Source organism: Harpia harpyja, chromosome 3, assembly GCF_026419915.1.
Source record: "Harpia harpyja isolate bHarHar1 chromosome 3, bHarHar1 primary haplotype, whole genome shotgun sequence".
Taxonomy (NCBI): Eukaryota; Metazoa; Chordata; class Aves; order Accipitriformes; family Accipitridae; genus Harpia; species Harpia harpyja.
The window spans coordinates 38,358,193-38,379,538 of NC_068942.1; the positions used below are offsets into that span (position 1 = coordinate 38,358,193).

Genomic DNA, 21,346 nt, shown 5'->3' on the forward strand with positions numbered 1-21,346 from the left:
GGGAGGCAAGGAGTTAGTTGGGGATGGAAAGACTGGAGTTTGTATTCTTTCTGCTCTGTTACCCATTGCTATCTTCATGGATCTGACACTCTGTTTATCTGACAGTGCACTCAGTACTGCTTCGCCAGGGAAAATTGCACAAAACAAGCCCAGTGCATCAGCATTTTCATTGTGTATTAAGCTGAGCCTCCCTTCACATGGTCACATCCCCTTTTTAATCTGGGATTCCATGTCCCTTTCCCAGTCCAGCCTGTTTCTGTGGTGTCTATTGCTGGTCTCCCTGAGCTTCTGTTTCTGTGGTTTGAGTGTTTTTGTGTGGCTGAGTGTTAAGACCTGCAGGACTTTTGGAAGTGGTGTTGTTTGGGGGTTAGGCAATAAACTGATTTAGTGTTAGTAGTTTGTCACAAACTGAGGTGATGGCTGCGTTCAAGTTGGATTTCCTCCCAGAGATGATGGTGGACCATTGCTCCTTGAATGCTAGCCCTGTGTAAGTATTTTGTCTTCACGTCTCAGTTTATAACTAAAGTGATAGTTGGAATTGCTGTCTCTGAAGCCTGTGCTGTCTGATGAACTCCCCTTGTGGGGGGAAGGGGGGGAAGGGGGAAAGAGGGGAAGAGAGACAGGAGAGCCTGCAGTTTGTTTTCTTGAAGAAATCCTACTGGGCATTGACAACTGACATTGGATTCTGGATAGAGGGGGGAAAATGACCTGATAATTTTAGAGATGAGGGCTAAGGAGGAGTAAAGCTATTTGGCTGTACTGTGTATAGTATGTTACAGGTCCTGATATTATAAAATTAGTTATTTAAATCAATTGTTGGGAGAATAGTTTCTGTTCTTCCCTATTAATGACTCCAGACTAAACCTTTTAATTAGGAATGAAAGGTTCCTTGAATACTGCTGAGGTCATGTTAAGAGTTGCTCAGTTAACAGGAGCCATGCTATGCTCTTGAAGCTACCCATGGCATAGAAGGCAGGGCTGAAAATTATGATTGGAAGAGGGTAAATGATTTCCAGTTGTTCTCAACTGGACTGAAAAGAGGTAGTTTACCTCTTTGTAAAAGGTATTGTTTGCATTGGCTATTTAGACAGGTGCTGACCCTTTCTGAGTGGAAAGGTAGAGAGGAGTGAAAGGATTTATGATGATTCCCTTCCCTTCTAGTAAGAAGCTTTGTTGTTTCTGAGGTCTATTCATACAGCTATAAAATTATGAGCTTTCCCTGGCATCAGTTTTTTCCTTAGGCTCTGAACAGCAGCGTATTGAGGGGAAAAATTAACTACACATCACCTGGTTTGGAAATTTTTTTTATTTTTTTAAATTCTGTTCAGGGAGGAATGTGATTGCAGATGGACAGCGAGAGGAACACTGTTTGCTGTAATATGCAGTTAATAAGCTATTCAAAAACTATCTTCAAAGTAAAAAGCAGAGATGAAGAGAGCTGACTACTCTGGAAGAAAGTCACCTGTATTCTTCAACAAAGAGTTTGGGGGCGGGGGGAATCATTGTATAGTTACTATTCCACTCTCCATGCCCTTTCTAGATTATGCAGGGGTTGGTCAGCAATTTTAACCTACTAACCACTATAGCTACAATAGGATGTTGTTACAGTCTTCCACAGAGATAGGTCTTGTGGTATACCAGGCTGTGACTACCGATAACAAGACCTCACATTGCACTTGACAAACAATGAGGAGTCAATACAGAAAGCAGTGTATGACTGTCAACTAGCTGGGTGGAGTATAACACGGTTTTATGAATAGGCTGTAAACTGCTTGTATGGCTAGATGTAATGCCTTGAAGCCTGTTGAAGATTCCCATTCTCAAAATTTCTGTGTTGTTGTAGTTTAAGTGACTTTTTTTTCTATGTTAACATGCTACTCAACTTGATTCAGTCTAACTAGATTGCCCAATCCCAACCTGTTCACGTACAACCTAAGCCTGTTTTTTTGCCAAATATTGTTGAAAGCTCCCTAGTTTCACAAAGAGCTATTGCCTTGTAAACCTTTAATGAAGCTTCTCATCTGTTCAGTTGTACCTGTTTCTGTGTTTTAAGATGGATCTTCACCCTGGGAAGCATTTCCAGATAGTCACATTTAAAAACAACAGAAAAATGTTATCCTCTCATTTTCAGTCGTTACTGATAACTTCAGTAGTCTGTGGGTAGACTGAGTTTAGGTTCCTTCCTGTTCTGGTGTCTTTTTCTGTAAAATCTTACATGGTTGAACTAGTGATATTTTTCAGTCATCTCAACAGATTTATGTCCTGAATCCCAGATGCTGACTACATTATAGGAACAAATGTTAAGAGAAGTTTTAAACAGCTGTGTAGAGTGTTTGGTTTCCAAGTACACAGCTTGCCAATGAATGTGAATAGTGCTTCTGAATATTCTCTGGTATGCAGGACTGGGAATGTGCAAGAGTCTCTCTTTATATGTATATTTTAATCATATACACTTATATATGTGTAGAAATATTTTTTTTTTAATCTCGCTGTAAGCATGCTGCTTCTAGCTGCAATAGCATCCAGAATCTGTGGAAAGATATAAACTAGAAATTCTTTCTTGTTTTTCATAGCTCAAAGAAAATGAATGGCACACTGGATCACCCAGACCAACCTGATCTAGATGCTATCAAGATGTTTGTGGGTCAGGTCCCACGGAGCTGGTGTGAGAAGGATCTAAGAGAACTTTTTGAACAGTATGGTGCTGTCTATGAAATTAATGTCTTGAGGGACAGGAGCCAAAACCCTCCTCAAAGCAAAGGTGAGAACTTCTGTACTTCCCATGTGAGACTTGTTGTCTCAGCTGCTTTCACATAGGTAGAATCTTAACTGTTAGCTTACTCAGGCATCCCTGTATGTTGGAGCTCTGTGTGACCAGGTGTGCATGCAAGCCCAGGCTTTACAGTCTTTAAGTGTATGTGTCTAATTGTACTTGGACTGTGATCCAGTCATTAGCTGAGCTGAGGAAATTCATAATTTTTTTTTTTAGAGCTGAGAAGTGATAGGGATGCTTGAAGAGTATAGATTATAATTGCAAAGCAGAACATCAGATTAATATTGTTTTGCTCCAGAGCATCATTATGATGCTATGATACCATCAAAATGTTGCTGGAAGAGTCACAGTTTCAGATAAAATATAAAACTGAGGTCTTAGTCATTTGTGTACGTCAAATACTTGTGTACATCAAATCCTAACTAAATGCTGTACCTGGATTTGCAGTTCAGTTATATGCAATATCTTATTTCCTGTGAAGTTAGGTAAGTTTTTGGTACTAGCAAATAATCATTGAGTTTGATAATGGAAGTAGCCAACAATTATTTGGCAGATGTATCTAAATGTTTGTTTTAATCGTGTATTGGTGATGTTGGGTCAGTTCTTAATATATCCCATTTTATTACACTTGAAACCTTTTAAACAGTCACAATCAGTAGAACCTACCTATTTCAACGTCTAACCTCTTCTACTTGTCATACGTTTTGCATTGGAAGGGTAGAAGTGGGACTCACAATTTCTGTACAGCATGTCAAGATTCATGGTGTTCTTTCTTGGCTAGTATTTTGTTTCAATTGCAGGGTGCTGTTTTGTTACATTTTATACCCGTAAAGCTGCACTAGAAGCACAGAATGCTCTTCACAACATGAAGATCCTCCCAGGGGTAAGCGAAGAGCCATGCTTTCTTCACAGCTCTACCTTGTTTTTCTGAGCTCTGGCACCACTGATGTACAAACATATGTTATTTTGCCCTCAAATAATGTTTTAAAAGAACTATTCAAAGGAGCAATGTAATGAGATTTGTATGATAACAGATCTTAAGGGAATTTTGGAGCATTTGGGAGAATAATATGGTAATGAATGGGTGGGCATGGCTTCTATAATACTCTCTGAGGAGGAGTGATGGCATATCATTAGGAAAGCTTTTATTTCTTCTAGAAATTTATGTATTGTTACATACGCACTTCTGTAGAGGCAATTTAGGCTACCACTTCTTTATTCCACAGTTCTTGTGGGATGTATTTCATATAGTATAAAGTGAATGCATCTAGGATTAAATAATCTTTTTACATTTCAGATGCACCATCCTATCCAGATGAAACCAGCTGACAGTGAAAAGAGTAATGGTAAGCTTTACTAAAGTCTGAGTTTGGTGGCATCATTTGTGCTAATAGGGAAGCTTGAGGATTTTCCTCTTGTTGAACAGCTTCTGATGAAGTCTTCTTGAATCAGAGACCTGATTTTTTTTTTTTTTTTTAAAGAAAAAAAGAAAAAGGTGTGTTTTCAATATAGTAGGAGGCGTAAGTGATGTCTCTAAAATTCCATGACTCAGTATCTCCCACTGCTGCTGCTTGTGGTAGAACCACGTTGTCAGTTAGGGAAACATCCAGTGAGTTCTTCTTTGTACTAAGGTGGTTTAAATCTTTGTTGGGGACATGGACGGTGGGATTGAGTGCACCCTCAGCAAGTCTGCGGATGACACCAGGCTGAGTGCTGTAGTTGATACCCTAGAGGGAAGGGATGCCATCCGAAGGGACCTTGACAGGCTAGAGAGATGGGTCCATGCGAACCTCATGAAGTTCAACAAGGCCAACTGCAAGGTCCGGCACCTGGGTCAGGGCAATCCCAAACATGGACACAGGCTGGGCAATAAGTGGATTGAGAGCAGCCCTGTGGAGAAGGACTTGGGGGTATTGGTGGATGAAAAACTGAATATGGGGAGGCAATGTGCTCTTGCAGCCCAGAAAGCCCGTCGTATCCTGGGCTGCATCAAAAGAAGGGCTAACAGGTTGAGGGAGGTGATTCTCTCACTCTGCTCTGCTTTCGTAAGACCCCACCTGCAGTACTGTGTTCAGCTCTGGGGCCCCCAGCATAAGAAAGACATAGACCTGCTCAAGTGGGTCCAGAGGAGGGCCATGAAGATGATCAGGGGACTGGAGCACCTCCCTTAATGAAGACAGGCTGAGAGACTTCAGGTTGTTTAGCCTAGAGAAGGCTCAGGGAAGACCTTATAGCAGCCTTCTAGTACCTAAAGAAGGCCCACAGGAAAGGCGGGGAGGGATTCTTTAACAGGCAGTGTAGTGACAGGACTAGGGATAATGGTTTTAAACTGAAAGAGGGTAGATTTAGGTTAGATATTGGGAAAAAATTCTTTCCTGTGAGGGTGGTGAGACACTGGAACAGGTTGCCCAGAGAGGAGGTGGATGCCCCCTCCCTGGAAGTGTTCAAGGCCAGGTTGGATGGGGCCTTGAGCAACCTGATGTGGTGGAAGGTTATCCCTGCCTATTGCAGGGGCTTGGAACTAGATGATCTTTAAGGTCTTTCCCAACCCAAACTATTCTATGAAATCTAGAAATGCTTTTTCAAGTGCTTGACCAATTTGAAGCAAGGCCTGTTGCAGCTAGGGTGGGAGTCAAAACAACTTCTTGTAGTATATAAGGGAGACTGAGAATTCACAACAGTTCAGTAGAGAAAAAAATGTGAATATTTCTGCACATTGGCCATTTCAGATGGATTAAGACATTTAGGATCTACCATTGGGTAGATGATGATTTAGCCATGTATTTCCATGATGACTTTATGTATGTACATACATACATGCTCAGATGTGTGTGTCTATACATATTGCTGCAAGATAAGCAAAGAAACTGTTTAGCATCTTGTAGTTTCAGCCTTTTTAGGCTTGGCTGAATTTTATTTTCTCCATTTGCCATAGTTACTGTAAGATTAGCATTGCATCATGGAGAAGATAATCCTGGTTCCAGAAAGCTTACATCTTAAGATAATTGAAAACAGAAGATGGGATATACCAGTAACATACAGTGGGAGTAATTCCATCCAAAAATTCCTCAGTGTGTATATAGAATATGTTTCTGTGTAAATATATCTAGAAAGGAGTAACTCTTGTGAAATATTGTTGGGAGGAGAACAGAATAGGTTCTCTAAACTAAAATTGCATTGTACACACACATGAATATCCTGGGAAAATAATGGAAAGAGGAAAGAAGTATGTAATGGAATTTTAGGGTGACAGTTCTGAGGCTATTATATAATTATATGAGTTTTAGTAAAAGGTGTAGGTGAAAATATGAATAAGAAAGCATCAGTTAAAAAAGTATTTTAACTTGCCATTAATAAAAGAGATTATGGATCTCTTGAACTAAAATGGACTGCAAAAGGGATTTGAAAGCAGCTTTCTGCTTGAAGAGCTTGAAAGTGAACTGGGTACAACCTTAAGATTTAATAGTCAGTTAGTCGTGTCAGCTGGACAAAACCTTGCCACACAAAACCAATACAAGTTTGGAATTTTCCTCTTCAACACCTTAGAAGACTCAGCGAATAAGTTGATTTCCCCTCACCATGGCACTAAATAGGAGAAGACTTTCTCTCTTGAAGCTTCAAATTGTGCTACAGCCTTCATCATATTATATTTTATATTGTGCTGAATGTTGTATTTGCAAACTGTTTTAAATTTCCAAATGGTATTCTGCATAATTTGCTTCATCCTTTAAAAGTAAGTATTTCAGAGGTGATTAACATCCTTAAATAAGTAAAATGAGAAGTATAAAGTTCTGCTCTGGATTTGAATTTACCCCAGTCCCTTAAGTGACCTTAAACTGACATTATTAACCACTAACTGAAAAGTTAAGAGAAATGTCTTTCTGGACCATTTATTTTAAAATAGTCTGCACACTGAAAGGTATTCTTCAACTCTAATGTATCTAGTAGCATCAGCATTTAGGAGCAAGATACAGTAACACACAGTCCATTGTTCTGATTCGAGGTGTTATTTTCATGGTTTTGGTACAGATCAGAATGGATGAATCTGAAACAGAACTAAAACTGTTCTGTTTTAGCAACTGCTGTTGCTTCCATTGTTGAGACAGGAGCATGGGGAAATGGGCAGATCTAAATTTATGTTATTGGCATGATAAAGAGCCTTTCTTGTTTAGATACAGTTAGGTATGTTGGTAGTCTAAAGATAGAGGAGAGAGGATGAAAATAGTCCAATAAAATACAGGTCTTCTCTCACTTAGCAGGAGCTGAACGTAGGAGATACAAGGAAGTGCTGAATCTGATGTATTTTTCCCTTTTCTTACATTCTTGCAGTTCACAGGCTTGCAAGCAAGAAACAGTCAGCAAAATGTAAACATAAAATATCATAAAACAGGCATCCTTCAGGTTCATTGAGGTATCTCATATATATCCTCTTAAATTGAAGAGATTCCATTATTGGGAATCTGATTTTTGACAAGCCTCTACCCTAAATACAAGGGAAATAACGGCAGTTGGTGGAGACGACTTGACAAAGTAAGATCTAGTAACCGCATATTTGCTGGTAATACTCTTATCTTTTGATTTCTTAGCAGTAGAAGATAGGAAGTTGTTTATTGGAATGATATCCAAGAAATGCAATGAAAATGATATCCGAGTGATGTTCTCCCCCTTTGGGCAGATTGAAGAATGCAGGATATTACGGGGCCCAGATGGCCTGAGCCGAGGTAAGCTTGGTAGTTCAAGGTTCTCTGCTGGATGCTGCCTTTTGCAACTCAAGGTGGCATTTCAGCTCTTTCTGTGATTCCTGCACCTGCCCAGGCATTTTAATTTCTTTATTCATCCCAATAATTGCAGCTGTAGTGAATTACTTGGTTCCTTTTTGTTCTTTCCCCAGGTTGTGCGTTTGTGACTTTTACAACAAGAGCCATGGCACAAACAGCAATCAAAGCAATGCACCAAGCACAAACCATGGAGGTAAAACAAGTTAGTGGGTGTCAGGAGAAGATGTAATTTGTCAGGCAGTCACTGTGGAGTTCGGAGGACTAGAAAGCAGAGAGAAGGATAAGTGCAGTGTGTGTTTCTTCGCAAATGCTACTCCTGGACCTTTGTGTTTGTTCTGCTCCTATTTTTAGAGCTCAAGATTAGAAACTTCATTTGCAGAGAAAATACCAAAATACAAAATAGTATTAAAAGCAAATGAGATTTTCAATCTTTAATGAATTGTTTGAATATATATCTATATGTATGTATGTATGCGGGGGGGGGGGGGGGATGCTTCCGATGACTGGGTCTTAATGCAGTATTTTTGTGACTGCTGGGGATAGCAAGTATGTAATTGTTTGAATTGCTGTTTGCAGGGTTGCTCTTCCCCCATTGTGGTAAAATTTGCAGACACGCAGAAGGACAAAGAGCAGAAACGAATTGCTCAGCAACTCCAGCAACAAATGCAACAGATCAGTGCTGCCTCAGTATGGGGAAATCTGGCTGGTCTCAACACACTTGGACCCCAATACTTAGCAGTGAGTTTCTGATTTGGGTTCTTTTCATCTCTTCAGGGATTACAGTGTCTGACTGTCTTCTAGTCTTTAATGTGTTCATTTTTAGAAGCCTCCTGATAGGTAGGAGCAGGGTTCTTAATCCCTATTTTGTGGATGAGGAGGCTGAAATTAAGTTATGTGCTAACAGCTAGTCAGGATACATTTAAGTGAGGATTTCAAGCCCAGTCACTGTCGCCCTAACTACTGAAACTTTTTTCCCCTGGTCTTCTGTAGAATGACTTTGTGCTGGGAAGATTTTCTTCGTGTGTTATGGCCTCAGTGTTTACCCATATAAATGCCCTTTTCATGTCTATCTGATTACATAATTCTTGTATTCCTCTTCCATTTTTCCTTTTTCAGCCTTTATTTCTCTCATCCCCCTCCAGTGAAACCTAGAACAGTACTTGTGCTGTCCAAATATAAAAGGTGATCAGGTTGGAACCACCAAGCAGCTGACAGTGCACAGTAAAAAACAAACAAACAAACAAACAAAAAAACCACCAGCAGCAACAAAAAAGCCCTCACAGAAAATACAGAGAAACCACTCTCTTTAGCAAAAATGACAGAACAGAAGGTAGTCTGCTGTTTTTCACTGATCTTAGTTGATTTTGCTGGGTCCCCAAAGGGTAAACTTTTCATAAACTGATGTGCTCTGGCTCATGTTGGTTGTCAGAGTAGCTATGAGAACTGTAGTCATGCAATACAAGGTCTGGGGAACAGAAAAGGAAAATTTCATCTTTTTCTTGGTATGGTTACTGTTGAAGTGGGGGCATTCTTGCTTTTACTACTGCTTTAGGTTTGGTAGATAGGAGTTTTTTGTAACCTAGTTAATGAAGGTAGGAATAGGAAATCCCCCTAGCTTCTGAGCTGAGGCTTGAAATTTCTTTCATGGCTGCTGTGCTTAAGGAAAGCCGAGGGGGTTCCCTCTCATGGTGGCTTTTTGGTTTTGGTATGTCATCTGCCATTTATCCTATGCTGGCAGCGTCAGCTGTGAAGTCTGGCTTGAGGTTGTATATTCTTAGGGGTGGTAATCCTGCCTGAGGTGCTTTGAGTAGGAGTTCCCTCACTACTGACTCTACTGTTTTTGTCTTGGTGTATTAGCTATAAACTTCCCTCAACATTGATTATGTTGAGTGAGGAAAGCATTGTGCTGTTGCTTTGCTGCAATGTGATGCATGGGCAATGTGGATTTTCACTACGGTGGTGCTCTGGCTGTATTGTGTAAGGGGAATTCTCTTTACGCTTTGCTGTGATGTGGTGCATGGGCAGTGGGAATTCCCTTTGTGACGGCGCTCTGGCTGTGGTGTGATGCAGTTTCTCCCAGAAGCGGAGCCAGCCCTCACTCTCACTCTTGTTTTGTTTTTTGGTGTAATGTCTAGCTTTATTTGCAGCTCCTTCAGCAGACAGCAGCTGCGTCTTCTGGGAACCTGAACACATTGAGCAGCCTCCACCCAATGGGAGGTGAGTTTTTTCCACCAGAAGACAAATTCAGTGCCAAAGAAAAGAGCAGGAGGGTAGAGAAAGTAGCCAAAAGGCTGTAGACACATTTACCTCATTTAAAATAAGTAGTCCTGAGTTTACCCACTCCTTTGGAATGACAGGAGTCCTCTGCTACAAGTGTGGATGTTCCTTCTTAATCTTGGTTAACTATTGTGCCCAAGGTAAGTTGTGGTATGATGGTAATCTCCCCTACCTCTGGCATTTAAAATTATCTTCCCTTATGGGTACAAAAAGATGGCTCTGTGTATTAGTTTTTATCTAAACAGGTGCATGCATGAAACGTTTTGTTTTGAAGTAAGCACTAATGCATGTTTCAGTGATAATGGATTCTTAGGTTTCCCATTTTAAATTCTTTGTTCTTAAATACATGAAAGTTGAAAAATGCAATGTTGGTAAGAATGTGAACTAGTCCTTCATTCAGGTTCTTTAATTCCTTCGTTTGAATTACAATTGATTACCTCATTGCTGTTAGGGAAATATCAGCTTAATAGGTATGAGCCAAATTCCTTGCTGTGGACTGCTAGTCAGAATATTCACTAAGTATAGCAGTACTGGGACTGCAAATTGATTGTCCCTTCTGTCTTCACAGGGTAGGGAATAATAAAACACGTTAGTAACTCCAATCACCACATTGTCTAAATTCTTCTGCTGGCAGAAAAACTATAGTTTTGGTTGTAATACTGAACATTTTAAGCATTAAAATTGCCTCTTGGGGTTGTACGGTAGTTCACAATATTACATGCCCTGTCTGTGCAGAGGTTGATCTAAAAGTGTTACGAAAGTACAGTGTCTTTGTACATTTGACTTTTGTTGGTACCCCCATCAGTAACAATTACAAGCTTTTGCAAAGTGTTATGTTTTCGACTGTAAGAACTTTCATTTATACTTGAGGTTGATTCTAACCTTAGCTTCTTATGTTTACTTTTTTCATATTAGACCTCTTCAGAGCTCTTGGATCTAAGACTCTTGCCAAAAGCAATTTTTTAAAAAATCAGTTTCACTAACATCCTGTGTGGTGGTGATCTATAACAGATTTCATTACGTGCACAGTACTGTTTTTTCTCCCCTCTTTGTGTCTGTTTAAAAGCAAGTGGTAATAAAGGAGAAAAACAGTACTGCAGTTCATATTAATTGGTACTACAATAAGGACTGGGTTGGGGAAGGGACTAACTAGCTGAGATTGCCTATGAAGTTTCCAGGGTAATTCTGTCTTCACTATTTAAAAAAAAACCACCCTAAAAATTGAGAACTCAGACGTATAAATAGCATGTTGCATGGTGTTTTGAAAGAATTATTCCAAGTCTGTGATTCTTCACAGAAAGAGTTTTAGTTTCAAAATCCTGTTAATATCTCAGCTGATCTCCTTTCTTGAAATTCATAGAAAGAAAAATTAAGTAGGTAATTAGATCCCAAATTATATCAGACTTTGTAGACAAAATTTAATCTTGACGCTGTTTGAAAACAGATGGGAAAACAATGTGATGACAAGAGGACAGGTGCAGTGCGCACATGCCAAACTGCTTCAGAAGGGAAGCAAGCTGCTCTGTTCTTCACTAGCTCGAACACTTGCACTTTTAACCCTCTGTAGCACAATAAAACCAAAACCATATAACTTTTTGGTTTTAACTTCATGCTTTTGTGTTACAATGGCTCCTTGAGAGTCTAAAGGCAGAATCCTCTTTCAGGCACTAAATGTGGCTAGGGAAACCCTGTCACAAAGAGAAAACAATTGAAAAACATAAAAAACCCAAAACAAACTATGCTAAAGGTAGTATAAGTTTTTTAGGAAATAAATAGTTTATACTGTGTTGTCACTTATATTCCTATGTTGTCTGTTTACATACTTGAATTACAAAACTGAGATTTTTAATTATTTGAGATGTGTGCTTTGTCACCAAGCACTTACTAAGCATCCAAAAGATGAGGTGCCACATCTGCCTAGGACGTTTTGATGTTGTTATATGAACGATGATTAATTTAATTTTGGTTTTAATTTTGTAGGGAAGAATTACTAGGGATTGTCTGAAGTCAGATGAAAAGAGGAGGAATTGTTAGAATAAGCAAAGGTAGAGACAAAAAAGGGAAATAAGGGAAAAGGGAAGAGAGGCAGAATTGGAAGAATGGAGCTAGCCTACCAAAGGATGGCTAAAATACAGAATTCAGAGAAGATTGATATCAATGGTAATTCCATGGCAGGAAAAGAAGGCCAACTACAGTGTCAGTACTGACCGAATGGTTTCATTCAAAAATTATGACTCAAAATTAAGGTGAGTCAGATGAGTAAATTGATCATTAAAAGTTCATCAGCGCAGGGATACCTTCCTCCACCTGCAGTATTCCTGGCTGCTTACCTACAACATGCCTGATGTTTCTCATTTTCCTTACTACTTTTGACCAGCTGACTAGCCTACGTGTACATTGGCTGATCTTGTGGTCAGGAGTTGCCACTTAACATTGTTTCACAATTGACTGTTGCTTCTTGGCTGTCAAGTGGACCAAACAAAACATGCTGGTATTCAGCTGGTGGTGGGTTGAAGGTGTGACTTTGTGGCCACTGTGGTGTGTAGGCCTTCTTGAAAGAATTCTGCAGTTATTGCTATGCCCATACAAAGAGAGTGGAGGGACACGAGAAGAGGAGGTTATTGGCCTGGTGTCTAGACACGTTCTCTAGCTTGCAGATGAGCTGTCAGACCCTGGCTTAACTCTCAGTTATAGCTGCTATGCTTTTGTGACTGGAGAGAGCACTGCTTGAAAATTTCTGTACTCTGGAGTCTATATCTGGGATCATGACTACCTGGTCTTTTATCAAAATTCATCTATCTGAGCAAACAAAAACTTTTTTTTTTGTTATAACAAGGAATCGCAATGTAGAAAAGATCGGTAACTAGTATTAAGCCTGTTGTTTTTAAGCGCCTTTCCATTACTCCTTTGTGATGCGCTGAGGTTGCTGGATCTGTTAAGCTTGGATGATGGTGACTCTTGTAGGAGAAACTGTGCATTCTTCAATGTGTTGCAGGACTGAATGCGATGCAATTACAGAACCTGGCTGCATTAGCAGCTGCGGCCAGTGCAGCTCAGAATACACCAAGTGGTACCACTGCACTCACTTCCTCCAGCAGTCCCCTGAGTGTTCTCACCAGCTCAGGTAAGAGACTGCTTATGTTGTAGTGTGTTCTGACGTGGATTGCCTTAAGAGTCCTTTCAGAGTAGATGTCACCTGTTTTGTCTATCGCTTTTTGTCACTTTCATGTTGATTCTTTAGTAGATGAGCAGTTTTACTAGTAGATTCACTGGCCTTTGTTTAGGGTAGGTATCTTTGCCACCAGCAAAGGCTTTTTTTTACCTGCTGTGTTCCTTCCTCCAAATGGTCAGATTAATTTAGAGTAAAAAGAATTTTTGAGGCCATCATGAAGCAGAAAGGTAGGTGACCTCTGTCCAGTCACATTATTACAATCTCATCACATATTTGGTTTATGTGTGACTTTAGACAGGTACTGTGGCAGATATGTGCTGTTCCTTTGGACATGGAGGGAGAGGATGCCTTAAGCATGAAGTAATGCATTCTGTGCACTAGAACAGTACAGTTTATATTCCTCTGGCATTAATGAAGACAAGGGTACTACAACAACCTCACAGAAGTAGAATAAACAGACCCTTAGCACATTTATTGGAAAGCGGTTGTCTAGAACTAAGTGTATGAGGTAGTTTTATTTTTGTTGGGGGTTTTTTGGGGGGGTCTTTTTTTGTTTGTTTTGGGTTTTGGGGGTTTGGGGTTTTTTTACTTTAGGTTACGTACGTTATCCAGAGAGGCTAGAATGTCCAAGTAGTGTTCTTTTGCTGCCTTATTGTTAAATGTGATCATTAAATGCAACAAACAAGAAAACAAAAAATAAATTAAATTGTGCTTATATCAGACATGCTCAGTTTTTACCACAAATGAGGATCAGTATCCTACTCAGTTACTTCTATGCTATTTTCAGTTATTTCTAAATCCTGACATGGGAAGGGAGACCCTGTATTTTCAGGGTGTCAATTTTCCAGTATTTACACTGTGGTATGTGGGTTTGGTTTTGGTTTTGGTTTTTTTGGTTTTCATAAAAAGCCAAATTGCTTATCCAGTTTTGAAATCCAGCCTACAGAGTTGACATCCTCACCTGTGATTGTGAGAGACTGAAGGGGGTCGGGGTGCGTTTTAAATTTCCACAGGTAGCTTTTTGTATTGCGTAGGAGGACCAAGGAGCTGGACTAAGAGATTATAAAGAGATTACAAGGAAAAGCTGTTTAGAAAACCTTAGGTCACATGATCAGGAGTTAAACCTTGGGTGCTTTGCACAGTTTTCTACTTAGAGAAATCCCCAAGAAAGAATTCAGTTTAAAGAGTGTTGTGTTGCTGGACAGGATTTTTTTTTTTTTTTTTTTTTACATAAAAACGTTGTGGTCCGCAATCCTTAAAGATTAAAACTTCAAAATTTATCTTGACTCCCAGCTATTGTATCCTATTCAATAATTAAAAAAAAAAAACAAACCAAAGATTTGAGGATATAGGAATGGTGCATTTATAACCCACGAATGCTTCTTCATCACAGAGAAAGAATGAAGGTGAATATATCTGAGAATTTCTCCCGTATTTCCTCATGCAGTAGCAGAACTTGAATTGTCAGGTTACAGTTTGCTGTGACCAGCATTTAGAACTAAGATTTCTTTGTTGGCTCTCTCGTCTATTGACTGGAGCAAGTTTGTTTTCTGATTTGTTGAGGTGGGAAAAGGGACTGGCAGGTTGTGAAGTTCTAATGCCAGATGTGCTAGAAAAGGCAGAGACAGCCTGTTCTCAGAAGTGTACAGTGAAAGAACAAGGGCAATGGGCACAAGCTGCAACAGAGAAAATTTTGACTGGATATAAAAGAAAAAATAAAATCAATTATGAGAGTGATTAAGCTCAGGAACTAGGTGCCAGAGGGGCTGTGGAATCTCCATCACTTCAGAGGTTCAGAATGCAATTGGAAAGGACCCTCAGCAGGCTGACTGAACTCAGAGGTTAGACCAGCTCAGAGCAGACCGTTAGACTAGGTGATCCACAAAGGTCCCTTTCAACTGAAGTTGTGCTACTATTGTGTGATTCTTTGCGATTGGTTTCCCCTCCATGAATTTTGGTTGTTCTGCAGCGCTTTGCAGGTTCCTTTTCCCTTGATAAGAGACATATCTCAGGACTCTGTTCTACTTTTGATCATGCTGGTGGAGGGGCTAGGGTGTGGGGAGCAGTCCATTTTTAAGTGCCTTCTGTGCTGAATCCAAACAACTTTCTGATCGCCAGTTGTATCAATAAATGATTGTGTGTCAACAATCAAGTAATCATGGTGGGTCATTTGAATTAATATCCTATATAGATGTATCAATCAGTTCACTCTTCACAGGCTTGTAACATGAAGCAGTCACTGTTGTATTGCTTTTTAAACTTAATTTCAAGTATAATTTTAAAGAGTAGAGATTAACTTTGTTCAAAAGAAATGAAAAGTTCTGGAGGATATGTGGTCTATATGTAGTCACTGACATCAAACTCTGAAACGGTTTCAGTGCTTTTCATTAGAGGTATGAATATGCTTCACCTTTTAAAACTGTACTTAAATTGGAGGAAGGGTAGGCCTCAATGTGTACAGGCAGCATTCAGTTATAACTCTTTACTCTAAACTAGCTATTATCTCTTATAAAAGCAAACTTGAAATTCTCTTTTGATTAATATTTATATGTGCATTCACACTGTATGTATTCACATAGAAGGCTGTTGGACTCCACACATTCAGAGCATCCCTCCTGAACCATACCTCGAGCTTGAAAAACCTCAGTATATAGCTGTTCAGTACCATGTGTTAGTAAACGCCTTCCTTGGCTGTGGGACATATGGCAACATCTACTGTGATAACCTCTTAAACCTAACTGCAGATGAGATGACTACCGGCTTGACTTCTATCCATCTGTCATCCAAATGTTCACCTGATGCTTATTTAGACGTCTCTCCCAGATTGTCCTCAAATTGCATAATTGGTGGAAAAATCCAGACAAATCATTATGCGTAGTTACCTTTTTGATTTTCGTTCATCTGCACTGATACCTTTTGTGTTTGGGGAACTTGGAAGTCCGCACAGTTCAGTCTGTGGGCTATGGATTGGTTACATGTCAGAATGGTTGAACTCAGAGGTGTTAGGTATTGTCATTGTGCTGGTTATGCTGTCTTCCTACTCATTTCAGGTGATTTTGTTTTAGATATTTCCAAGCAGTATTGTGTATTTTGATGTAGAATAAGATGGAGCAAAACCTTCAACTTTGCAATAAAGCAGCTACTCTTTGGAACTGAACAGACTGCTGCTGCATCCACCTATAGGTAATCCATGTTACAGAGACTGTGCCCTTAGATAAACTCACTTAAACTGCTAGCTTGTGAAAGGGACATTCAAGAAAATATTATAGAAGTATTTCAGGATTGGAGTGTCTTGTCTGCCATCTTTTCAACTCGGACATCAGTAAGAATTGTCTGCTCCAGAGCAAAATAGAATGGTTGCAAAAGCTGATGTATGTTTCCATTTCTCCTCCTTTCAAAGGCAATCATCAAAGGTCCAGCAAAGACTAGGTGACTTTGCTGGCCTTACTGTGTCTCCAGCAAAATTGTTTTCAGAGACATCATAGTCTTTGTGCTTTTACTGGAACTAATTCTGGTACAGTTCAGTCAGATTCATTGTCTGAATTTTAGTGCTCTTTAGCTCATTGCTTGAATGCTAGATGACTGAATTAGAACAGACTTACTGTTCCCTCAATTTACCTACCTCCGTAAGTTGGTAGTTGATGTCCTTGTCCAAGTTTTGTTATCTTTCTTATCTATTCTTTACAACATATTCAAATTTTCTGAAAACCTTTTCAGGTATTTTCAACTAGTTCTCTTAGAGTTAGCCTTTTTGACTAAATATAACTCAGTAGATGGATCTAAGGAAACATAACCTCAGTAGCAAGCAAAAAAAAAAAAAAAAACCAAAAAAACCCAAAAACAAAACAACCCAGAAAAACCACCACCTGCCAAAAACTGCAAAGAAACAGTGTTAAGAATTGGGGATGGAGTAAAGAACATGTATAAAGCTATATTGGTTTCCCATCCCCATTACTGTGTGCTGGTTTTTGATCTAAAATAATACACAAAAAACAGAAGAACAGAAAGGATGGCTAGAACCGTGGAATGCCTTCCGTGTTAAGAGCAACGAGGGAGCCTGAAAAATGGAAGACTGACATGGGAGGAGGATGTGATTGAAGCCTACAAATACGTTAGTGCTGTGATGAAGATGAATAGGGACAGACCAGTCATTAGATATTTCAAGACAAGAATTACAGGATATCAGGTGAAGTTGTCAGTTGACAGTTCAAAAATAAAAAGACCTATTTCTTTGTATAGTGCATGATTAAATTGCAGAACTTGTGCCTTAGAACATAGTAGAGTCAAACAATTGGGTGTTCAAAATGCACTGAAATTAATGAAAATCGTACTTTTAATACAAAGACATTGCCCTTGGCTGAAAATAATCCTAGATTCGCAAATTGCTGCATTGGTACGTAGACTATACCTAGGAAGTATTCCTTTGTAATTGCCCTGTATTTCTGCTCTACTGTAGTTTATCTGCCTTTAGTCATCATCAGAAATGGGGTGCTGACTCAGTACAGCAATTCCTATATACATGATAAAAAAATAAACCGAACAGTGTTAAATTTTCTTGGGTGTTTTCAGTACTAAAGCATTTCTTGTTTTGCTTAAAGAGATTTCTGATAAAGTCAGCTAAATTAAAATAACTGTGTGTTCAGCTTTTTGTAGTGGTTTAAATTAATTTATTTAAAATCACAACCTTTTTAAAGTAGGGAAGGCATCCATTCTCTCTTTTATTTTGCTCTCTAGCCTTGGCTTTGTTCCTTTTTTCCCATACCACTACTATTTTATTGTAGTTTTGTGGTGTTTGGTTGGGTTTTTTTTTTTTAAATGGTATTCTTATCTGTCAAATGTGTCTGATTTATGCAAATTAGTAATGAAGTATTACAGAAACAAGTGGTACTCTAAAATTGAGGCAGCTGTATCATTTTTGAACACTGGCTTTTATTCAGCCAGCTGTGCTGTTTTTTTCCTACCAACTTGAGGGTTATACTGTAACTTCTTCTCTGTATTTTTCCACCATTTAATATGCCACTGATAGTAAGATGGGAAGTTTCTCCTTTTCTTCGGAGTAAGCATCTTAAAATAAAGTTTGGGACATTTGTTTTCCAATTTCTGACTTACGAGAGTTTGTCTAGAACTTTTCCTAGAGGAGGTTTATCATTTCCTCTGTCAGTACCAAAACTAAACAGTGATATGAGTTGCAGCTCCCTGGGTTCTCATGCAGCTTTTGTTAGAACAACCACTTTTGTTAGGTACAGCTTTTGCTGGGGCTTGTTAGGCAAGTTTGCTGTATTTCATTTAAATAGTTACCATATTCCACTCCAGCAGAGACTTTGTGTCACGTATATGAAGTGGTGAATATATAGTGTGTGTGAATCTGCTTGGAAGTTGCCAACAATTCTTTTGAAAGTTTTAATGGATGTACACAGCATAACTGAGAATCACAAAAACACAAAGGAAACTGAAAATGCCTGAATTTCAGTTCTGTTACCCACTTGGTCAGACAGATAAATTCCTCTTGAAAGCAGACTACAAGACACCTCTACAGCACCAGTCTTCAGTATCTTTTAATTTGTAAAAGCCATTAATATTTTCCAGTGCATCTTGCACAGTAAATTTAAACTTCTGGGTTAATAGCAATATGCATAGCTTTTCTTATTTACTTTGTTCAGATTTCTAAGTAGTCTACAAACCTGTTAGGAAAACCACTGCTATATAATCATAAAAATAGTATTCTTTTCTTATTTTACCATGTCCATAATCTTTGTAGATGACCTTAATTTGAACTTGTGTTTCCTTTGATAGACCAGCTTGGCAACCTTTTTTTCTCATGGTTTTGATGTCTATTTCTGTAGAACTAACTCTACCAGCTGTAGAATTTTGTAGGCCATGTAAGCTGTTAGTCTGCTAGGTACTGTATCTGTAGACTTCTCTTACTGAGTAAACGTGGTTGAAGATGTTAGTGGCACAGTCAACAGAGGATAGACTATGTATTTTGGATGTACATTCCAAGACTTTTCTTGGCCACAGCCCCAGCTGCTGCAGCAGGCTTTTTAATGGAAAAATTACTTCATGTGTCAAAATAATCTGGCCATCTGCTGCTCCTGTTGTGGCAGTATGGGAAAACCGTATGTTCCGTTTGACCAGAGCTTGCTTTAGTGTCCCTAGTATCTGTGTTTCAGGTCTTTTTTTCACCTTGTGTGATGTTTCAAGGATAGATGTTAATATGTAGCAACTGATTCTTACTTCAGTCAGCAGGAAAGAGGCATTGCTGCTGGTCACCTTATGTTGAGGTAGGAAGTTCAGCTACCATTCGTATATTGTCCGAATCTTAGGTGTCTTAATGAAGTTATTATTGCTACAAAGAGTAGACATTATGACGAAGTAGAAATTTTTCAAAAATTTAGGAAGGGATTAGAAGATACAAGCAGTATGACCAATCGAGTTGAGTGGGTTTGGGATTTTTTTTTTTTTTTTTTTTACATAAAGCATACTGTGTTGCCTTGATCTGTTCCTTACTAGCTTTTTCTACAGAAATAACTTAATTAAGAAGTTGAATTATCAGGACCAAAAATATTGCTTGAAGTTTAATTATCTTATTTTAATAGCAGGTTCCTCACCTAGTTCCAGTAGCAGCTCCTCTGTTAATCCAATGGCTTCTCTTGGAGCATTGCAGACACTGGCAGGGGCTACAGCAGGCCTCAACGTTAGCTCTTTAGCAGGTAAGCTATGCGTTGTGGTGGGTTGGGGGAATAGCTGATTATCGTTCCTCAGACTGTGCTAGTTCTGTGGGGGTTTTTCTCTGCTCCCTGCTTTTTGTAATAGTGCAGGGTATTTGAAAGGTAATTGATCTGGCTCAGTGGAGGTACTCAGTCATCTTTATTTCCTCTTTCTTATATAGGAATGGCAGCCTTAAATGGAGGACTTGGCAGTGGTGGTCTCTCAAATGGGACAGGTAGCACAATGGAAGCTCTTACGCAGGCTTATTCTGGAATCCAGCAATATGCTGCTGCTGCATTGCCCACACTCTATAACCAGAGTCTCTTAACACAGCAAAGTATTGGTGCAGCGGGAAGTCAAAAAGAAGGTAGGCAGAAAGTTGCAGAAACAAATTGAGAGGGGTTTTCAAAAGGACAAGCTCAGCCCTTGCAGGTACCTTATCTGCAGAGCTTTTATTTGGTGGCATTTTTTAGAATCTGAAGATAAAGAAGGAAAACCTGTGAGGTCTCTCTGTTAAGGGCTGTCCAAAGTAGTTTTTACATCAGGAGGCTTCTCCCAGGATTTGTCTAGTCTTAAATGCTTAGTAATCATACTCCTCCATTTTCTCGGAGGACAGAAGAGTATGAGTCTGCAGCCTGATACATCCCACTGTCAAAGAATCAGTTGTGTTTTTAATTTTGTTTTCTTGGTCCTTCACCTCTTCCCACAGATACTTAATGCCAGTCTCTTCAATCTTCAGATTCAGAATCAATGTAACATGTAGTGTAAAGTAATGAAGAATGTAGGAGTATGTTTTCAGCAGAATGTAGGATGATGTTTAGAAAAGAATTTGTCAGATTCCAAGTAATGCAACTACTTGTATTTTGTGTTGAGATTTCCTTAGTTTCTTTGGGCTTCAAGCTTTGCGTAGCCATTTTTTATTTAGTCAGCATCTAGATCTCAAACTTACCGTTCAGCTTTCATTACAGCAAAGATCTGTGAACCAGTTTTAGCACAATGTGGAAATTACAAGCAAAAATGGTGAGAAAGAGCTAGAATTATTTGAATGATCAATCCCAGCAAAGGGTCATGCTGATTTATTCTGGAATCAAGTTCTCTGCAGAAGTGCAAACAGCAGTTTCATTGTTTTATCTAGAAAATTTGGCTTGAATGGCTCTTTCACCTTTTTTTGTGAAGTGAGCCTATGTTACCCATGCTCTTCCTGAATTTGTATTCCTACTTGTTTGAAGGTCCAGAAGGAGCCAATCTGTTTATCTACCATCTCCCCCAGGAGTTTGGGGATCAGGATCTGCTGCAGATGTTCATGCCATTTGGAAATGTCGTCTCTGCCAAGGTTTTCATTGACAAGCAGACCAATCTAAGCAAGTGTTTTGGTATGTTGGCTCTAATCATTACCTGTAGAAAGCTGGCTTCTTTCTCGTAATCTCTTTTCCAGTATATTGTCTAGTCTAGCTTTTAAGTCAAGTAATGTCTCTTTCTCTATATTCCTAAAAAATAAATAAATCAGTCCAAACTCTTCCAGCAATGAACTGTATTTTCCTGATTTTCATTGTGACTTTTTGCTTTTCCTGATTTTGTACTGTTTGGGCCCTAGATAATTCACCATGATTTGCGTTTGCAGACTGTAATCGTGGTATA

The 21,346-nt window shown here is 39.2% G+C and overlaps 1 protein-coding gene across 22 annotated transcripts in view; it reads left to right on the forward strand.

Annotated features, from left to right (window-relative positions):
- CELF1 (CUGBP Elav-like family member 1) overlaps positions 1-21,346 on the forward strand; it is a 72,831-nt gene that overhangs the window by 33,452 nt on the left and 18,033 nt on the right. For 9 of the 22 annotated variants that reach the window (XM_052781985.1, XM_052781979.1, XM_052781978.1 and 6 more), the window contains 11 exons: positions 2,574-2,761; positions 3,574-3,656; positions 4,071-4,119; positions 7,360-7,494; positions 7,665-7,744; positions 8,128-8,289; positions 9,687-9,768; positions 12,824-12,952; positions 19,597-19,710; positions 19,890-20,075; positions 20,938-21,081. In XM_052781985.1, coding sequence (XP_052637945.1) covers positions 2,584-2,761; positions 3,574-3,656; positions 4,071-4,119; positions 7,360-7,494; positions 7,665-7,744; positions 8,128-8,289; positions 9,687-9,768; positions 12,824-12,952; positions 19,597-19,710; positions 19,890-20,075; positions 20,938-21,081 — 1,342 coding nt within the window. In that variant the 5' untranslated portion in view covers positions 2,574-2,583. Of the gene's footprint in view, positions 1-252; positions 488-2,573; positions 2,762-3,573; positions 3,657-4,070; positions 4,120-7,359; positions 7,495-7,664; positions 7,745-8,127; positions 8,290-9,686; positions 9,769-12,823; positions 12,953-19,596; positions 19,711-19,889; positions 20,076-20,937; positions 21,082-21,346 lie in introns of those variants that run through there. The other 13 variants (XR_008234414.1, XR_008234411.1, XR_008234413.1 and 10 more) reach the window with 9 other exon arrangements.